Source organism: Parasteatoda tepidariorum, chromosome 5 (assembly GCF_982258835.1).
Source record: "Parasteatoda tepidariorum strain Cologne lab strain chromosome 5, Ptep-v5.0, whole genome shotgun sequence".
Taxonomy (NCBI): Eukaryota; Metazoa; Arthropoda; class Arachnida; order Araneae; family Theridiidae; genus Parasteatoda; species Parasteatoda tepidariorum.
The window spans coordinates 75,061,470-75,083,330 of NC_141759.1; the positions used below are offsets into that span (position 1 = coordinate 75,061,470).

The 21,861-nt window shown below is 31.5% G+C and overlaps 1 protein-coding gene across 1 annotated transcript in view; it reads left to right on the forward strand.

The window, feature by feature from the left end:
- Window positions 1-1,235: 1,235 nt before the first annotated feature.
- Window positions 1,236-21,861, forward strand: part of LOC107455231 (uncharacterized) — a 65,292-nt gene continuing 44,666 nt past the window's right edge. Inside the window, exon 1 of the mRNA XM_016072735.5 lies at window positions 1,236-1,490. Coding sequence (XP_015928221.2) covers window positions 1,473-1,490 — 18 coding nt within the window. The 5' untranslated portion in view covers window positions 1,236-1,472. The remainder of the gene's footprint in view (window positions 1,491-21,861) is intronic.

Here is a 21,861-nt window from a genome sequence, read left to right on the forward strand (position 1 = left end):
ATGCATTACACCTAAAACAAATTTATAACTAGAACGTGACTTCGAATTTAACTGTCCGACATAAATGAAAAAAGTTCATTCTTCTGATTAAGTATTTTTAAAATAAAATCTTTTATTGGGTAGATACGTTCGCAATCGTCTTTATTAACTTTTTTTTTTTATGAAATTAGGTTTCCACCGAAAGAGGGTTAGTCGATTAGGGTTCTATTGCCGAAATAAAATTAAGAACCATTGGTTTTAGATTACTCTATACACCATGGTTTCACCTCCATCACTAACTTAAAGTTATAAGGTCCCGCAGTGGACTGATCGTTAAGACACGGTTCCCAGCAGATCACCGAAGTCAAGCATCGCTGGCTACGGTCAGTGTGCGGGTGGGTGACCACTTGGATCAGTCTGCGTAGGGACCGAGGGTGTGCGGTATTGGTCCTCGTTAAACTGTGCTACCGTAAAGTGCTCGACTTCGCGCGCAGGTCGTCGGGCTACCGAAGTGGGGGTGCCATCCCCTCCGCAGAGGATCAAAATTGTGATGGCATGTCTTCGGATCATCATCCGGGATGCTTCCCAGGCCGTCGCCAATAGCCCATTGTGCAGCTCTACTGGGACTTAAATTAACAACAACAACAAATAAAGTTATAAGAAAAATGAGTTCAGGCAAACCTAGATTAAGCCAATTTAATTTCGATTGCTGAAAAAAATAATTTTTGTTGAAAATTTTAAAATTCGAACAAATTATCGGAAGAGAACTTTTCGATTGCGAAATTATTAAGTTATCCTCTCATAATTTGTTATTTTGAGAATTTCTTTTCTCTATTTGAAATTACATGGCTTACTCTAGTTTCGTCTGAACGTACTTGTTCTATTATTTTAATTTTAAATTACTTGTAATTGAGGTGAAAGAGTATTTGAGATGAAAAGTTTTTATTGTGGAATAGCATCCTCTTAATTACAACAAGAGAAAGCCTGATTTAAAGCTATGCCTTTGTTCTTCAGAACCAGAAACGCGTTCCTCTACTTTATAGCCTATTGAAGAGACGCGTTCCTCTACTTTATAGCCTATTGAAGAGACGCGTTCTCATATAGACACCAATCTCATTACTATTCATTCAAATTCAGCTATCCAGTTTTGAATGATGGTAATAAAAATGTCCCGTTAGGATCGTCCAATGTTCTTTTAGTTAATGAGCTTTTAATGTATGAAAAAGATCGCCAACTGGCAACCTTGTTGAAAAACCAGATTCTCTATGTGAAAGCGAGGAAGCGCGAAACCAGTTGGTCCTACTTCCATTAATTGTGGGGACTCGCCGACACACTTGCGTTATTTATTGATATGTGTGCCCGATTCATGTTTAAGAACACGTTTTTTTCATTCAGCGTTTGTAAAATAGTGAACTTGCGGTAGGGTGCATCATGGATTTATTTAGAGAAAGTCATTCAAGATGAAGAATTGAAGTTAAATTAGTTCGAACAGAATGATTCGCTGTTTTGGGGTGAGTGAAAAGTGGATAAATATATATATTTTATTTTCAGTTTTATTAAATTGCATTTGATGTTTTTAAAAACCTTTTAACCTAATGCAAAAAGTAAGAGTAAAAGTAAGTAAAATGCATGAGAAAAGTAAGTTAAAAGTTAATGACAAGTTAAAATTTGGTGATGAGGAAAAATAAATTTAATTAAAAGAAGTTATTGCCATGTTTAAATTATAATATAATTCATTAAAAAATATTTAATAGAGAGAAATTAAAAAGGGAAGTATAAGCTTACAATTTCAGTATCTGAGGAAAAAAAAAATCTATAGTTTTATTTTTTTTTTTATCGAATAATTACGAGAATCATTTAGAAAAAAATTAGCCGCATACAAAATATTTGTAAAAATCATTTTTTTTTTTTTTTTTTTTTTTTTTGCCGTTTAGAGGTGTAAAAAAAAAAGGGTATTTTTAAAAAAGGAAAAAGAGCGGAAGGGAAATTAGAATATGTTCTCGCGCACCCTGGAAAATTTGCTGGAAGATAATTTTGAATTAAGCTTATCCTTTCACGTTCCTTTTGGGAGGTCCACTGAGAAAAAAAAAGGGAGGTATTTTCAAAACGAGAGCAAAAAAAATAAATAAATAAACAAATAAAAAAAAGAAGAAAAAAAGGCATGTGTTGTTTCAGAGAAAATTTATAAATTTCACTGGAAGGTGCTTTTATTTATAATCTTAATTTTTGTATTTTTTCTTAGAAGAAAACAAATCAGGGGAGATTTTCAAGCAAAAAGCGGTAAAAGGGGAAATTTTCAACAAAAAAAAAAAAACGAGAATTTTTTTAGAAAAAGAAAAACAAACGAGGGGTTTATGCAGAAAATATTAAACGAGGGAATTTTCGAAAAGAAAACAAAAGAGGATTTTTCGAAAAAAAAAAAAAAAAAAAGATCGGATTTTGAGGAGGGAAACAAAAATGGGGAAACTTTCTAGCTGAAAATTGAAAGGGAAAGAATTTTCAGGGTAAAAGCAAAAAAAAAGCAGGATGGATCGGGGATAAAAACAGAGAGGGGGAAGAGTGAAAAAAAAAAAAGAGAGAAAATTTTCAAGCAGAATATATGGATGGAATTTTCAGAAAAAAGGGAAGATTTTTTGAAAAAAAGGGGGATTTTTTGAAAAAAAGCGGGGGTTGTTTTCGGAGAGAAAATAAAAAAGGTATAATTTTCAGCAAGAAAATAACAAAGAAAGGAATTTTCTAAAAGTATATTAAAAAGGAGGAGTTTTCTGAAAAATAAAAACAAAAGAGGAGCATGTATCCACTTATCGAAGAAAAGTTCATCGCTGTTATCATTTACAAAATAATGTTCGCGAGACTTTAAAGTAAAAGGATCGTATGTCTTGGCAATTCATAACAGTACTTTTTTAAAATTAATGACAAAATTGCTTTTATTATTTTGCTGAGAGAATTGATCACAACTAATAAACATTTATACTTACTTTGAGTCACTGTGAAACATTCAGTGGCGGCTTGAAGTCCTCCAAATTTTAGATCAATTGTTATCAGTTTGCACAAATATGAGTATGTTGCCAGTATGTTGTTTTCGCGTACCAGCTCTTTGTCACGAAATAGTGAAGCCTAACCAGCCATGACATCCCTGGCCTACAACGGGCTGTTGCGAGAAAGCTTTAATGTTTCTATAATAAGTAAGAATAATCTGAATCTGATTTTAAGAGAAAAGTAATAGTAAAAAGCCGCTCAAAATAAATCTCTTCAAGTACTTATAAAGTATCAAGCATTCAATTTTCTTTATTTTGAGCACTATCCGAATTTATTAACAATTTTGTGCATTGCGTCCTTATAAAAAAAGAAAGTTCCTTCGAAAAATGATTGCACAAGTGTTTCATTATTAAGATTGATTTTGCAGAAACCAAATACAGTCAAACCCCGCTATAGTGAACCTTCAACGGACCGAAATTTCGGTTCACTATAACCGGGAGTTCACTATATCCGTTGCGCAGGCAATTTCACTAATGGTGCCCAAACTCCTCCCTTTTATTACATTATATTCATACAAATGAGTGAAAAATATTATGAAGTAGCAAAAAATGTGTTATTTTTCATCACCCTTCGTGTTGCGTACAAATAAAAATTAGTAATCTTTAGCTGATGAGCAATCCTCAACATCAGATATGGAAACACTTCCCGACTCTCAGATAATTTTTCCTGAATTTCTGCTATTCCCCTTTTTAAACATGTCTAACCTGCCATTCGAGCATATAAAAGTAGTTTCTAAAGATGATTTTAAAAATCGGCATATGTATTTATTTTGAAGTACAAATTTCAAAATTATTACAAAGAAAATGGGGGGGGGGGGGGATCAGTCGAAGACAGAAAAAAGTTCATTATATCCAACTTCCTCACTTTTTTGGTTCACTATATCCACTAAAAATAACATTATACGAGTATAGCAAGGCACGGGACCGAGCATTTCGTTCACTATATCCGGGAGTTCACTATAAGCCGTGTTCACTATAGCGGGGTTTGACTGTAATTCTGTTTACCATAGTATATTAATAATAAAAATATTTATATTTATATCTGAAGTCTAAGTATGGTGCTTTAAATATTATGTAACTGAAAGATATATTAAATTAGAAAAAACAAATATGCGTTACAAGTTTTTTCAAGTAGCTCTTTTACATGCAGAAGGTTACAAAATTTGACTGAGTAATTTAAAAGGGTAGTAAAACGTATCAACGAAATGAAAACCAGGTTGAGAGGGCGAAGATTTTGAATAACGCAGGCTAACTCTGTTGTCAGTAAGTGCCACTTTGGAGAACTCGCGTAATAATTAACCAATTAAATATTTTTGTAGTTTGAAAGTTTGTATTTGTTTTCCAGCTTGACTTTGATTTTGCATGGGTTTTTCGCGATTTTCATCCTCTCTATGTAGTTTGGGGCTCCATGTTTTATCGCTTGTTTTCACCCTCTCTGTGCCTTTTCCCTAGAATTTGTCAGTAGAACTTGAGAACACCCTCTATCTTGGTTATTTTTTGTGTCTGGGAATAAATGAATTAAAATAGCAATATATTTCACCGATATCAAAAATCTTTACTTAGCACTTTTTAACTATGAAGTTTAAGAATATTTAGAAGTATAAAGCAATTTCAATAATTGTTGCCTCACATTGTAAGACACATTTCCCAGTAGATCACTGAAGTCAAGCATCACTGCCAGCGTTCAGTTAGCGTAGTGTTTCCCAAACTTATGACTTTTCTGTACCCTTTCTAAATTTTTCTGTGTACCACTAATAAAAAAAAAAAAATTAATCTATTTTTTGCCATGAAAAAATTACACTAAAGTTAAAAATCGCAACTGGCTCTTGACACCACTAATTATTAACCATTAACTCTGCAAAAAATAGTCAATAGAAAAATACGTAATCGTAAATTTTCATGACCAGCTTTGTTTTTAAATAAAATTTCTTCAAATTTTCGTTTGTTGCAAGATATTTCGCATAAGAACGCGTACCCCCGCTAAACTGTTTCCGTACCCCTGGGGGTACGCGTACCACACTTTGAGAAACAGTGAGTTAGTGGATGGGTGACCGCTTTGATCAGCTTTCGAAGGAACCGAGGGTGTGCGGTATTGATCCTCGTTAGATTGTTATGCCGTTAAGTGCCCGACTTCACGCGCAAATCTTCGGGCGAGCGAAACGGGGAAGCCATCTCCTCTGCAGTGCATCAAAATTGTAATGACATGTTTTCGGATCATCCTTAAGTGTGTTTCCCAGAACGTCGTCAATAGCCAATTGTGCAACTCTAGTATGGCGTAAATAAAGTCATACTACTACTACAGTAATTATTAATTGCTGTTGTGACAATATTATTCAAATGCTGGACAGATGTTGACATGCATCTTATATTAGTTGAGTTAACGATTTATAAATGACAACATTTAAAAAATGGTGTCAGGCTAATGATTTAAAACATTGTTTAAACGCAACTGAAAACTAATATCTCTTTTGTAATGAAGTTGCTGAAAATTTTTTAGACCTAATTTTCACTTAATTAAAAATTCGAAGCCTGCGCTTTCGGATTTAGGTGTGTTAAGTAAGAGTTAAAATATGCAGGTAGTTATATTTAAACTTAATGTGATATAAATTTTAATACTCAATTTGGACAATTTTTTCTTCGTTAAACTGGTATTTTTGAATTTTGAGCCATTAAAATGCCGGGCTACGAAAAGAGGGATACATAACATATACATAAAAACTATCATGATCATGATAAAATGGTAGTACATATTTTTTATATAAAGTTAATATAATTTGCATTATTAATGTAGTATGGTAGACAAAGATTTCTTATTCCTGCTGTATGAATACTAATAATGAGTTTGTGCTACCACTTTTTTATTTTTTGAGAAAAGAAACTGTTCTTTTAAATGGAGGCTGGACGCAAATAGGTTAATGATAATGCAATCAATAACAAACGGGAGAACTGCACAGTTCCACAGAACTTCAACAGACTCGTATGTTGGCGATTATTGTGGTTGCGAGGATAAATCGCCTCCAATAAGAGTATGGGATTAATCATTTCGCTTTGATGCAGGTAGGAAGAATCATGATGTTTCATCAATTTCCCCCCATCAGAAGTGGTTTTACCCTTGTTTTCTTAGTAGGAGACAAAAATAATATTAGTCGAGATTTCGTGAAAGCTGAACAGTATATCTTTCCAAAGCTGCACCCCTCCTGATAAATCTGTATATGTAATCACTATTGAAAGACGTACAGACACCATTATATTTTTTGTTAATAGAACAGTAGTTATATGATTTCTGCATTCTCCACACTTTATCCCTCTCCGTTACGTTTTATAATTCTGTCTACGACCCTTAAGTCTTCAATTGTTAAAGCGATAGCCAAAAGAAACTATAGATTTTGTAAATCTGTTATTATTTAAATTTTTTTTAAATCTCTGGAAACCCTCGTTTAACCTGTTACACAAAATTTTTTTTAACGTTAAAAAAAGAAAAGAAAGAAAAACGAAAGAAAAAAAAACGGACGTAACCACAAAGATTTTACGAGACAAAACCCACTGTTTGCACAATTACCATAGAATACATGGAGGTCTCTAAATAAAGTGGTTTCTAAACACTTTATTAAGTGTAAAAATGTCAATCAGTGTGGTAGATAATTTATGTTCCCTGGGAGGAGTTTTCGAGCGCTAAAGATTCTGACAATTTTTACGATTTTTTGTTAAAGTTTTTATTTAGGGGTAATAAATTCAGCAGACTCATTTGAATGGAAATGAAACTGATCGGAATTTTGAGGACACAAAAACACTACTAATTAGGTTTAACCCTTTGCACTCCGATGTTGCCATTAACAATCATTATTCGAATATTAAACATTGTTATACCTTGATTATTATACATTGTTTTAAAAATTATATAAAAAATAATGTATTATGCATTTTAAGTGATTTAATACTTATATTAGTTCAAACAGTGTATCATTTCTTACGAATCTGGATTTTACTATCTTTCTTAGTAATTTATTCTGGCAGACTATTAATTTGTTTAGCCGAGTTTGTGTTTTATTTGTCAAGACTAGTGAGGCATGTGTATGGATGGGGCGGATCATGGATAAATAGAGCAACCTCTTAAGTTTTAGTGCCATGTTTGTTTAATTAGGTAGTATCTGGAGATTGCTGCATGAATTTTACTTTTGAAAACCATCTAAAGAATTACATCAATCATTTATTAATATTTTATTGGAACTAATGCATAAGTTTCTTAATGTGCAACTTATCATAGGTTTTATATTTTATATGAGTATGCAAAAATCTTTAAATAAATTAAAATATTAAAAGTACCACTCTTAAATAATAAAAAAAGTATTGTAATTAAGTTATTTTTATTAAGCTAATAAATTTAGAAATTCAGCCAAGTAATGTTGTAAACAGGGTTCTCGCGGGCGTTGTAAGTTTAAAGAAGTGGTAACAAAATTAACCTCTTCCTTCTCGCTTCTTTGAAAATGACGGGGTGAGATTTCGCCCGCTATTTCTCGCTCCCGTGATATTGACGGGCTGGAGTGTTTAGTGGTAACGCGCCAATAAGAATAAGACTAATTCATTTCTTTTACCCGGAAAAAATTTTATTTCTCATTTTACACACCTGATATCAGTACCTTGATATTTTTAAGGTAATTGTAGATAGTTAGTTTATTTTAAACTAGTTGCAGCACTAATCAAATACGAAAAACAAATTCAAAAGTCAAAAAAATAGACACTTTTATGACCGTTTTCTTGAAAATCAACCGATCGTTAAGGGGTTAAACAAATGTTAATAACTTAGTTTTTGTGAAACCATCACTATAAATTGTTTTCCAAAGAAACTACAAATGCATGAAAATTCCAGCTTTTAAGCCACTTAACTACAAAGTGGTATATTAAAATAAGAAATATCTTCAAGCGCAAAAAATAAGAAATTTTTCAAGGACCTGGAAAACCCTGGTTAAGGAAAATAATCGACTCATTTTATATTCATCTATCATACCTGTGAACTTTCTCGGATTTTCCCGAAGGTTTAAGTTTTGTATTTAATGTGATAATAAAATTTATTCATTTAAACTTACTTCTTTTTCATCTGAACGAATGACATTTAAAATGATTATAACTAAAGAACAAAAGCACAAAGAACACAAAAAAAAAACAGAGTATATTTCTAGATGCACTAATACTTTAGGTAATTCATGCGCAATCATTTATGCTTCCGATTTTTTAGTATTTTAAAACAATTTATAAGCCCAAATTCAATAAAGTAGGTTGTGATAGCTTACTTGAAATATATAAACAAGGAAATTTATTTGATTTCCGAATTTGTACGCCATAAATGATTCATTATCTTTTAAGCGCTTAAAAGCCAAAGTTTAATTTACGAACATGACTCCTATTCAAAAGATTAAAGATTGAAAACTCAAATCTTTCCTTACTTACACTGAGAGACCAAAAGCAATCGAATATATAAATATTTAGGAGAAAAAGTACTTTGTTCTGAATTTAATTAGTTGTAATGTTTTTAACTCAATTAGTCACGAACAGAAGGAAATTTCCAATTACTTACTTATCCTCTTTGCGCCAGCTGGCACATAAGGCCTCAAGTCTCCTTTTCCAAGCACCCTTATCCTGACCCAGTCCTCTTGCCTCCTCCTTTCCAGTTAATTTTGCTTTGCACAGTTGTTGGTACATGTATCTTTGCCAAGTAAGTCTCGGCATTCCTCTTTTACTTTTTCCATCGGGTGCCCAAGCAAGTGCGCAGGGCTATCTCGTTTTAGACGAAGGAGATGACCAATCCGTCTGCATCTTCTCTTCAAAAATTTCTCATGAAAGGGTAAAAAATTTCAATTTTGTTTTTTATTAATAAATCTTTATTTGAAATAGTTTTTTGGCAGGAAAATCTTAAAAATTATTCTTAAACATTTGTTCTGGCATGTTACCAGTTTTTCTATTCCCGTTTTTCGGAGTTTCCAACATTCAGCATCATACAAAAGTATGGGTTGAACAACAGCATTAAATGATACTTGTTCAACCCATACTTTTCAACAAACACTTATATTTTGTATTCTGAAACAGGTTCAAGCTTTTAAGATTTTTTGGTTTACATCATCGTTGTTGCCTTCTAGTTTATTTACTGTTATTCCAACGTATGTCAAAGAATCAATTTCTTTAGAATTTATTTTGTTATTAGATTTTGCGTTTATTCTCCTGATTTTTGTTTTATTCTTATCAATTTGAAGACCGATTTGACTTGCATATTTATTAAATTTTTTTCCAGTTTTTTTTTCAAGATCGATAAATCTGGATGAAATGAGAACTATATGTCATAAATTTCCGATTAATGTACTAGCAAACCTGTTCTTACCTTCTTTTTTTTTATCATAAAGACATTTTGTGAATTATTTCAGAATAAGAGACAGTAATACAAAGAATTTTGGGGAAATTTACGAACATTTGAAGCTATAGAAAATTTTATGCTTTATCGTTATAATTTTGATTTTATAAATGAACTAAAATCAAAATAAAACATTACCACTTTTTAAATTAAACAAAGTTTATTTTATTTAAAATCTTTCCATTGCCGTAATTATATCTGAAAAATATTTGTGTTTAATTATTAAAAAAGCCTGTTGTGTTAGCATGCGATTTCATTTTACAATTTAGACTTTTACATATTTATATAGGTGCTTGTTACACGTAATGTCTATTAAAGTCAGAGCTTTCGCTCTTATACGTCCTGAAGAGACAGATTTTAGGAAGTAGATTCTAGGTGTAGTAAAATTTAATGTATGATCCTTTAATTTGGTAAACTTTTTATTTTCCACACCACTTTTTGGGAAGGATCCTGAAGTTCATAGAAAAAAGAACCAAAACTCTAGAATTTTTAGTTTCTTCTACCATTCTGTAAAATAATGCACAAAAAACGTAATTGTTGACAGCTCTATGTTTCCCCAATTTAACGGGAGATTTTACTTGAACTTTTGAAATGGTAGTAAAATTAATGCTTCATCAAATCTATATAAAAAAAATTTGATTTTGGACTGTACAGGTAAATTTTTTTCCAGCAAATTCAGGGTGGTTACAAGCTTAGAGGGAGGCATATAATAAAGCAGAGATGCCAACTTGCTCCGGACAGCAAATATATATTTTAAAGTGGTAGTTTATCAATTGTGATTCTTGATTTAATAAATTCAATTTAGTAGATTTTTATCCACCACTGTTTTTAAATAATTCGTAGGATTATATAATTCCCCACTTGCAACAAGCAAATATAGTCAAGTATTTACAAAATTTACTCTGTAGATATTTACCGATTTTTTTTAATTATTTTGGTGTGTCCGGAGCAGTTGGCATCTCTGATAAAGATGTAATACTATGATTAACCTATTGCTTGTATATTGCATGCATATATTTTATTTTAGTGCAGTTTCCCAACAAGTTTCTATTTTTATTTTAATATTTTTATAAACGGCGTTGAAGAGCTGACCCAATTCTGAGTTGACGGTTATCGATGCTCAACTCCATAGACTCGTAATTTTGAACCCAGCTCAGAGGACAAGGAAACTCCTGGATCAATCATTTTGATAAACTAGCTTCTTGATGGAACTCACCTGCAAATGCGTAACATAGAGAGGAAAACTACGAAAACCTACCACGGTAAGCCAGACGGCAAGGGGATTGTAACTCGTTATCCGTCAACCACTGATGATATTTCCATCAGCTTTGTGGTCGGTGCAAGCCTAGAGCAGAATTCGTATCAACCAGCAACCGCTGGGATTCGAACCTGGGTTCACCTCATTTTGAAGTGAGCGCAATATCTCCTGAGTCACCAAAGCTCTCAGAGATCTCTTCTCAAGAAGTCGATTTTCGCTGTAAAGATAGCTATAAAATCATCGTTATAGTTTACAGACCGGGTTCTTTTCAAAAAGCTTAATAAATATTATAATCATAAGGAAGTAAATACCATAATATTCAGTAGGGGAGAAAAGATACACTTTATGATTTTTAAACGGTCGAATGAATATTTTATTCTGTGTTGTTGTTGTTGACGTATGCCTGTTTAGGCAGATTAGTGCGATTGTTCTTGTTTTCCAGTGGCGCCATCTATGGCCAAGAATTCGACTTCTGCCACACCATACGTCGCATCCGTTTATATGGTGGACCCATTCATACATCCATTCATTCATCCACAGATCGTAATTTTGACCTGAATCAGAGAACGATCGATCTCCAATCCAGTACCCCCAGAGGTATTGATTTGTTATGGGAACATGGAGGACTTTTGTGACTCGACAGATTTAACGCGCATCAGTCACGGCGGGCTGGGTTCTCGGACATGGGCCCAACGCCCTACCGACCAGGCTATCCCGGCCTATTTTATTCTGTAAAGTACTTTATCAAAACCTCAAAGAAATATCTTAAAATATATATGCTACCGTAAAATATCAATTTGATTTGAATTAAAAATGCACTTGTCAAAAAGAAAAAAAAATCCAAATTAGTTCATAAAACAAACTTAATATACTACCATTTCTCTCATACACGTAGTAGTATGAAGAAAGAAAAAAAAAGCTTTTGTACGTATTTATTACTCACAAAACGTGGTATTTTTTGATTTCAATTAACTTGTTATTTCCCAGTTATTATTTTTGTCATGGAAAAGAAAAATATACGCACGAAAAATAGTTGCATTAACATGATTTCATTAATCTAAATAACTTTGGTTAATAAAATCCTTTGTATTCAACACAAAATATTTTTTGAAAGAACTTTTACAAAATTGGATATTTGCTAGTGACGTCATCGTAAGTAAATCGTGGCGTTGGCTGATTGAGATGACAATCAGATTCGATACACACGTGTCGTGGTCTTAAGGTATCCAATTAAATCTGATTTAAATCACATGGTTTGGTTAAGCATAATCGCTTTATCTCAAGTTGAATTAAATCAATTAATTAGGAAGTTAAGTGGTTATGTTTTTTATTGAAGTTATACTTCTTATGCGACTTCCAACAAGGAAGCGTTAAACGTTTAACGCTACATTTTTATTGGCCGGGAAATCACGTGGTAGGATCCAGCTTTCCCTCATTCATTTCCATATTGTTTTGGTTCTCACTAGCATAATAATAATAAAAGTCATAAAAGTATTGTTTTTCTATAAATATTTTTTTAGTTTGTTATGATACACATATAATTTAATAGGGAGCAGGAAAAAGAGTCGTTGAATAGAACTAGTGATCCTTCTACGACTGCTGATTCTTCTACAATTAACGTCGCAGGTTACAAAGTTTAACTTCATCCGCGTGGAGGGACTCCACCCACTTTTTTTTATTTATATAGTTTGAAGTGATTGCTAATGTTTACTTACTTTAAATGTAAACATATTACTAAAAATAAAAGCCTTTTCACGTTATCTCAGTATTTTAATTCGGGCGTCTATGTGAGAAATATAATCGGAATTTATTTTATTATTATTCGTTATATTACATAATTTGAGCAAAAAAATATTGTATGATGCTAAATTATCTTATTTTTCAAGAATTATTTATCATAAATAATTTATTAATATGTTTCTATTTATGGAAGTCTTTTCTATATTTATTTGCTTCAATATTATTATAATAAATTTTTATTTACGGGAATTTAAAACATACCATAAATCCGATTAAAAAGGCCAATTCTAAATTTTGGTCATGAATAATACAAAGTATGATTACTGATTTGCTTATGTTTTCATAAACGAATTTGGGTTTTTTAGATTTTCTTATAAAATTGATAGTTTAGGAAAGTACAATGTTACTTTTGACTCATCCAGATATGTTGATGAGTCAAAAATATAATTAATTGTCTAATTAATTGTTATATAATTTAATTACCTAAACAAAAATGTAATTACTGACTAAATTGACAATTTTATAGTTCTTAATACTATATCCACCAATTTGCATGGTGGTTAAAAAAAATTTCTCTAAGTGGTAATGAAATTGTAATTTTATTTAGAAAACTTCTTGCAATTTATGTTAGATATTTAAAAGAAATTAAAACTTCCTTCGTTCGTTGTAGTGGAACTGAGCGTTGAGGCCATTAAGGCCCTTTTCCTTTTTATTCTGAAATTAAAACTGGTCTGGTCTGTTTAGTCTAGCTGGGCTCCTGAGGCCAATAATGACCTTTTTTGAGATTAAAACTTCTGTTCTGTTTAGTCTAGCTGGGCTCCTGACGCCAATAATGGCCTTTTTCCCAATCATCCTGTAATAAGCAAAAACAATAGACGGATTACATGAAATGCAACAATTAAATGGCACATGTTAAGGTAGAGAAAAAATAATGGCACTTTGCCATGGTATTAAGAAACAAATAATTGAATGTACAGAAAAATTCAATACATATTTACAAGTAGGGGAACAATATTTACAAGAAAAAAAAAACTATTTACAAAATATGAGAAGAGTTAGCAAAATTCAAGATGAGAAACGACAAGATAATAAAAAAATTCATTAACAAAATAATACTCAGATTTATATTGCTTTGATTAGACCTACTAGAATTACACTACAAAAATTAGACAACACACTTGCAAATCGATCGCTTATATATAATTTTTATTTATTAATTAAATTAATCGTGGTAGTTTAAAAAGCTTGTTTTCAAACTTTTCAATTTATTGCATCAAAATTTTTATGTTGCTACCGGTACGAAAATTATTTCTCTAAGACCGTACAAGTTGGCAGCTATGTATATATCAAGAAGGTGGTCTGATCAAATGAAATTTCTTGAGGCTCAAATTCGTGATCATCAAAAATTCGCTACATCATGTCATGTGTCACGGATTAGATGCGGTGATGTCACTTTAACCCCTTGGGGACGGGTGATTCAGAAAAGCATTCGTACAAAATCAGAATCAAGTTGTAATTAAATAAAAAACGGTAACTTAAATGCAATCGTTGCTAATTTGACAGACTTACTTTGCTTTTACTTTAATTATTGTTAGTTTAAATATATGTATAATCAATGTTAATTCAAAGTATAACTAAATAGTTTTATTTTGAACAAAGTATTGGTGAATTTATATCAAACAATTATAACTCCGCCCACAAATAAACTGTTAAAGAAATACTTTGATTACCAGTTTTATATTTTTACCCTGATTGATACGATTTTATACTGTCACGTATTTGTGACAGTCGGCGCGAAAGGGTTAAGGAAGAGTTTTTCGAAATGATGCCATGCGAAAACGCTGCCGATAACTGATGCTGATCATGCTCTACTGACGTTCTCTTCTCCCTTGCGATGCCGGTTATGCTGAATTGATGCTGATTATCCTGAACGTTACGAGGTGAGTGATACAGATTTTGATCTCGTCGGGAGAGACAATACTGACAACTGGCCATTTTGATGTCTGGATTTTGAGCCCGCCATTTTGTTTTTTCAAGTCATGCCGTATCATAAAACAGCTCGTGGTGGAAAGGTCTCACTCTCCATTCGTAATTCACCGTCGCATTGCAAAGAATCCACGTCATTAGAAGAAATCATTGCTACCTGTGGGATATCAAAAAAATACTTTCCACCAGTTGAACACGAACATATTGACGATCTCGTAGAGTTTTACACTCAGTTTGATACACAGGAGCTGATTGGTTTAGATAAATTACTTAGCAAACTGCTCATTCATATAAGATCAAGTTACTCTGGAGACTATGAATACTCCTACTTCCTAAAACTGACAAATGCAGCTTATCACGTCAGGTGGAAGAGGAAAAACTTTCAAGCGGAAGAAAACAAGGAGATGAATAAAAACTCCATTCAACTCGAATCAATAATGATTGAAATTAATCCAAGCACTGAAGACATAACCATGGAAAATAAAGATGAAAACCTGAATACAACACCGAATACAGAAACAGACACGGACATCAATATTAACAATAGCACAGAACCACCTGCAAAGAAAAGAAAAAAGAAGAAGAAAAAGCAAAATGCAATCAAAACAATTGAAGATAATTCTACACTCATATCTGCAAACAGCTGTCCTTCTTCTAGCCAACATAATTCAACAGATGACGTCACTATCTTGCCGACAACAAAACCTAAGGAGGATACCGACAAAGTACGGGATCCGCCCAGCAAACCTGAAATAACACTGCAAGCCAGATATATTAAGGTTTTGGTCCGGGGCCTGCCTGTGGACTTTGATACAGATGCCATCAATACAGAATTACAGAAAAACAGTATTGAAACCTTTAAAATTGTGCAGTTTAAGAAAAGGATGGGAGAGGCCTGTCGGCTCCTTCCACTTTTTCTCATAATCCTAACATCAACGGCGAATCACCAAAGAATATTCGAAGTCAACAACATACAGCAGATCCCGATCAAAATCGAACGATTTCGAGGAGGTCGAGGACCTATACAATGTTACAACTGCCAAAATTATGGACATACACAAAGCCACTGCAATGCACCTGCAAGGTGTGTAAAATGTGCTGAAAACCACAGGTCACATGAATGCAACAAAGACAGAACTACACCTCCAAAATGCTGTAATTGTTACAAAAGCCACACAGCCAACTATACTGGGTGCGAGACCCGTCCCAGCAGAAGGAGCCCTCGAACAACATCATATTCGACGCCTAAACTTGCTCATCGATTAGTGTCATTAATCAAAGAATTACAGGAATTGCTCAAAAATGAAGAAGTGCTCCGTCTTCTGCGGGGGATCATCGGGGAAACATCTCAATCCCAGTGAGTTCTACTTTTATTTTCAAGACTCTCAAGTTAAATTCACTGAACTTTTCACATCAGACTTTTACTTAAGTTAAATTAAATTACATTAAGAATTATTTTCTGATAATATAACCAATTTATGCATACATATATATCAACTTTGCATGTTAAATTCTTTTGAAAATTCTATTGTATTTAATGAGCAATACTTCTCTGATAAAATATATTCACTGCATTTTCTCCAAATATGTTATTTCATCATGTATCAAGGTATGATTTATCTATATTCATCAATTATGCCTTTCATTTTTCAAAAATCAATTACTGTACATATCAAATCATGCTTTATCTTCATTTTTAATTTAAGTCTACAATCAATATTTCTAGTGTTAAGTCAATTTGTCATATTAAATTTCATTGTTTTATTATTTCACAAGCAAACGGCTTAATTTTTTTTATGGTTACCACAATGTATTCAAATGAACTTCAATGTATGTCACGATTAAATATGTGCTAGTTAAAATATAGAAATTTAATTAGTGAAATATGTATCAATTTATGTTATTATTTATTTATGTCAACTTATGTATATATATGTCAAATTATGTTTATATTTATATATATCAACTTAGATTCGATGAATCAGATATTCAAATGTTATATTTACTCAAGCAAAGTGCTTGTTTTTCTATTAGCTACCACATCGACTGCTAAATTCAAAATGTTATTACTATAAATTTTCTGTAAATTTCTAGATGTATGGGATAGGGGCCGCTAAGTGGCCCAGGTGCCCAATTTTTTGTAAATAAAGTAAGTAAGTATATATCAAGAAGTGGGCAAAATAATTTCAATTCAACCGGAAGGTTTTATCCGGCCCGCGGATAGAATTTTAATTTGCCGATAAGTGGCAAATATAAACAATATACATCCATTTTCTTGACAACTATTTAAAATTATTTCTGTTTTTCCTTTTTTAACAAAGTACTGATGACCTTTTTACTTTCTCTATTTTTGTTCTACGAAACATAAATTAATGGAATTAGTTAGCACAGACAGCTTCTACTGGTAAAATGTTGAAAGCAGAAGTTCTTTATAGAATAGCCTTAGATTGGCTCGAACTAGCGTTTGTCTTTCTCGAGGAATCTAATATAGGTAAATTGTACTTCACATTTGGCAGACTGCGCATTTTAAGATCCAACGAGCGGACAATCTAACAATCATCTGAAGCAGTTGTTTCTAAATATGCCAAAGTTTTACAAATCATTACCAAAAGCTAGTTTCCAAAATTCAATATTTCATGCCCAGAAAATCAGCACTATGTTTGCTTAATCTTATATATGTGAACAAGAGTTTTCAACAAAGAACCTTAGAAATATTCATTTCAGAAGTAGACTGACGGAAAAGCATTTAGCCTTGTTCCTTAAAATAAGCGCATCTCTCTTCGAACCTTAATGTAAAGAATTTTTAAAAATGAAATCGCAATTTCATTCATCTCACTAAATATTTAAATTAAAACTTGTACATCGCTTTTTTTTAAAAAATTTTGAAAGTTTTACTTGAACAGTTCATAGCAACCACTTCTTTAAAGAGGGTACTATATTAAAGTTTTGATATTGATCTTGAAAACAAAATTAATATAAAGGCAGTTAAATTTCATTGATAAGTTAATATTGTATAAAAAAGTGGTAGTTAAACTGAATTAAAATTTTTTTTTAATCGATTATATATATTGAGATGTTAGTGTAAGTAATCGTGGTAGTTTAAAAAGTTTGTTTTGAAACTTTTCAATTTTAAATCTATTACATCAAAATTTTTATGTTGCTACCGGTAAGAAAATTATTTCTCAAAGACCGTACAAGTTGGCAGCTATGTATATATCTAGTAGTGGGCAAAATAATTTCAAATTTACATATTACATATTTACAAAACCAAAGAATCATACATTGAAGCTTAAATTTGGCTATGTTGAGAAACAATTTACTCAGTAAACAAAGCAAGTCAGCATCGCTGCATTGTATCACAAAAAATAACTTATAAGGGTAAAAAAACTAGCATACCATAAAGATGTTAGGATTCAAAATCTAAAAATTATTTAAAAATAATATTTAAATTCAAGTTAACAAAAATTAAGTTCTTTTATCTAATCAATCGTTTACGGTACGCTAAAAATGCCTTGCATGGAAATATAGTAGAACAACTGTTATAAAATTTGCGAGTCAATGAAGGTTGTTTTCATATTTATAGTCGAAAATGTATTTCGTTTCTGAATTTAAAATGTTTTTCTGGCTTTTGTAGTATCTTATTTTTACGGTTCCTAATTATTATTTTGCGCTTAATCGTTATTTTTGTTGACATGTTATGGGTCATGTCTTTTTGGGTTAATTATTACGTGATACCTAAGCTATAATGACTAGAAATACGATCACCCCTTTGAACGGTTTAGGAAAATATTTATACAATTCATAGCAACCACTTTTTTACAGAGGGTACTATATTAGTTAAGTTTTTAAACGAATCATTCTTAATTAATTCTCTGAGAAAAGGTAAGTAATATTGATAAGTAAATATTGATTAAAAAAGTGGTAGTTAAACTAAATTTTAATTTTTTTTAATCGATTATTTATATTGAGATGTTAGTATAAGTAAGCAGGAAGTAAAATGATGAGTGACTTTTGATCTAAATTTAACTTGAATGACTTTTGATGTAATGATTATACTTTCACGTTTTAGTATACAATTTTTTACTCCATTTCTTTAAAGTTGTTAGTCAATGTTATTTTACATGGCGAAATAAAAGATTTAAGCAAAATCATTCAAATAGTTCCCGAGGTATTTAATTTTAAAAATGCGACTTAACTTATATTTTTCAATTCAAAATTTTTCTCTTTTACTATTAAATAAAAAATGCAAAAAATACTTACTGTAAGTTAGTTTTTGTATGGAATTATCTTTAAGTAAATGAAATTTATAATCGTGCGCAAAGTGTTTTCAGTTCGTTTAAAAAGTTCTCGAGATAGGCGAAATAAGCAAAAAGTAAAATTTATGTTAAGAGGTCCAAATTTTGGAGAGTTCGCTTGACCAAACTATTGGGATAATATTTCCCAAATTGTGGCTACTCCGTATATTTTGGGGGTCAAAAAATTGAATAAGTCGAAAAAAGGGTGTGTTTATTCAGAAAAATACGTTTTTATATCTGATTTCGTCACTTAAAATATCGTCTGCACTAATTAATTAGCATATTTGAGGTCACCCCCTCGAATCATTGAGATTGAGTCCCAGAACGTAGAGATCAGATCATTGGATCAAAAGCTATTCTGAGTAGTTTTTTTTTATTTGATTATTTTATTTCATTATTACTCTTTTTTTAACGTCTATGTGCGATGTTCAAGAAAATTAAACATGATATATGATGCTCGTTTTTTTTGTTTTAAATTAGTTGCGAAATAAAATTAATGTATACAGTATTTGACTAACATTAGATATACTTTGGTAGCACACTTTACATTTTTTGACCAAGTAATTAGTTTTCTTATTGATGAAGGCAAGGAAAAAATATTTAAAACAAATTTTAAATGGAAAAGTGGCCAAACTTTCGAAAAATAATTAGTTTTGTTAATACGTAGTTAGACTTAATACCTTCACTTTGGTTTTTTTTAAGCGCCGAAGATGATTAGTAAAATCAATTCTAAAATAATCTATAAACATAAAATAACATGAAAAAGACGGGGGAGGGGCAGTATTGAAGCCGATAAAACTATTTTTTTATTTTATCCCATAGTCGGCCAAAGGTGCGTAAACATAGCATTTCAATAAAAAGAATTTATTATCACTGTGACATATACTTTTCACTAATTTTATTTTTCTGCTGTTTTCAAAAATTCTAAAGATATCAATAAAATATTAGTAATTTAAACACTTTCTTACCAGAAATTTTGGAACTACGCTTTTTTTCTTGAAATGGTTACGTTATTGACAAATAACAGATACAGTTATTGAAAATTTCGACTTTTTTAAAATTTCTACTTAAATAAAATAAAACAAATGTCACCAGAAAAAAAAATTATATTCAACTGCTTGATTTGTCATTTATTTGTCCAATGGTGCATATACGCACCATTTCATTTCTTAAATAAATTATTATTTTTCATGCCCGAAACTTTTCTTTGTGTGTCTTTATGAATGTAATTTAAGAATCAATGAATTAAGCATATTTCAGTAAAAATAATTCTTCATATTATAAAATTTCAATGCTTGTTCTAAATAAGGTTAAGTAGGTGATTTGAATGTGAAAATGTTTGACTTTTCGTCTGAAAATTTCTTTAGTTGCCAACTGTTCCGCTTTCTGCAAAAAAATTTAATAAATTGGTAGCGAATAAAGTAGTAAAACTTGTAGAATAAGTATAATTACGCCCAATTTTTAGAAGTGACAAATGCAATCAAGTTGCTTTTCATGTAACACTTTGAAGTTGAAATTTTTTATATACAGTGATATATATTTTAATTTTATAACCATCATTGAACAGCTGACCCAATTTTTTGGGTTCACGATTACTAATGTGCAACTCCGTAGCCTTCAAATTTTGAACCCTATTCAGAAGACAAGGGTACTCCTGGGTCAAGTATTAGGTGAAATTTGCCTTCGTGGTATATTTTTTGATGGAACTATCCAGCATTTGCGTTACATGGAGAAGAAAACCTCTCACAGTTGGCCTGACGGTAAGGGGACTCTAACCCATGATCCGTCTACCACTGAGGATATTTTAGGGTCAGCACTGTGGTCGGTGCCAGCCGGATGCGAAATTTGTATCGACCAGTCATTTCTGTGGTTCGAATCCGGTTCAACTCATTGGAAGGCGAGCGCTCAATCTTCTGAACCACCACGACTCATACAGCGAAAATTATTTGAAATTGACCATACTAAACTAGAAATTATTTTTTACAAAGCGGAGCACGTCTGATTTGCTATATTTTACCTGCTTAGGAACAATAAGGAGTTGTTCAAGCCATGTCTGAAAGCCCTTATATAGCAAGACGGAAAAGATGAAAAACTGGTACGCAACACATTTTATTATAGCATTTTCTTTGAGAAAAATAAAATATCTGTAACTACCAAGATTTCTTTAAGATTTTAACATATATATAAATCGGCTTCGTTTTACAGATGTGATGTTGGTCATAAGGCTGATCAAAAATAAAGGCGTGATCCTGGCTATCGGTCAGGATCAACATTTAGAATCAGATGATGTATGATTGCGATTCAAAGGTGATGCTCTACCAGGGTTGCCAGACGTAGTATTTTTTTACCAAAAAATAGGGATGTGCATACCTGCCAGCTTTTAATCCCTTCCATTATCATTTTTCCCAGTGGTATTAAAATGGAATTAAAACTTCAATTTTAAGCAATCAAATACGTTGTATTTGAAAAAACTTAAGTTGACAACCATGATAGTAACACATACTAATATATGTGCTTCATTTTTTTAAGAATAGTGGTGATCAAAATCATTTAAAAATTAAGTTTATAAAAGAAAAAATAGTATATATTTACTACCACTTTAAATATGAAAATAACATCTTCCGGAAGAGTTGGCAGGTATGGATGTGGTATTTCTTGTAGTATTTTTAAAAAAGTGGTGTAATTATGTTTTATTTTTATTTATCAATTTTAAAATCAAAGGGAAGTGCCGCTCGAGTTTCTTAAAGTAAAAAGCGATTTTTGAATTAAGCCAACCAGATACATCTTGAACTAAATGCGAATTATTCTAGCTTGGCGTTGTTTCAAACAGCAATAACCATGGAAATCAAAATGTATACCGCTAACCGTTCGTTTTTTACTAGTCTTTCTATCTAGTGATGATTGTAAGAAACAAAAGTTTATTTATTCCTTATTTATAGATATTATAATATAACTTGCTTTTTGTGCAACCAACCCATTGTTAAAATAAATGTTACGTTTTTCTTTCTATGTAGGATATGGAATAAAATATAAGATTTTTTTTTTCTTCATTTAAGTTTGATTTTCTACAAATTTGTTATAAATCCTTTATGATACACAAAAGACATTTATGATACACACAATTCTTATAAGGCGAAATTGCTGATTTAAATCTTTGCTACGCGT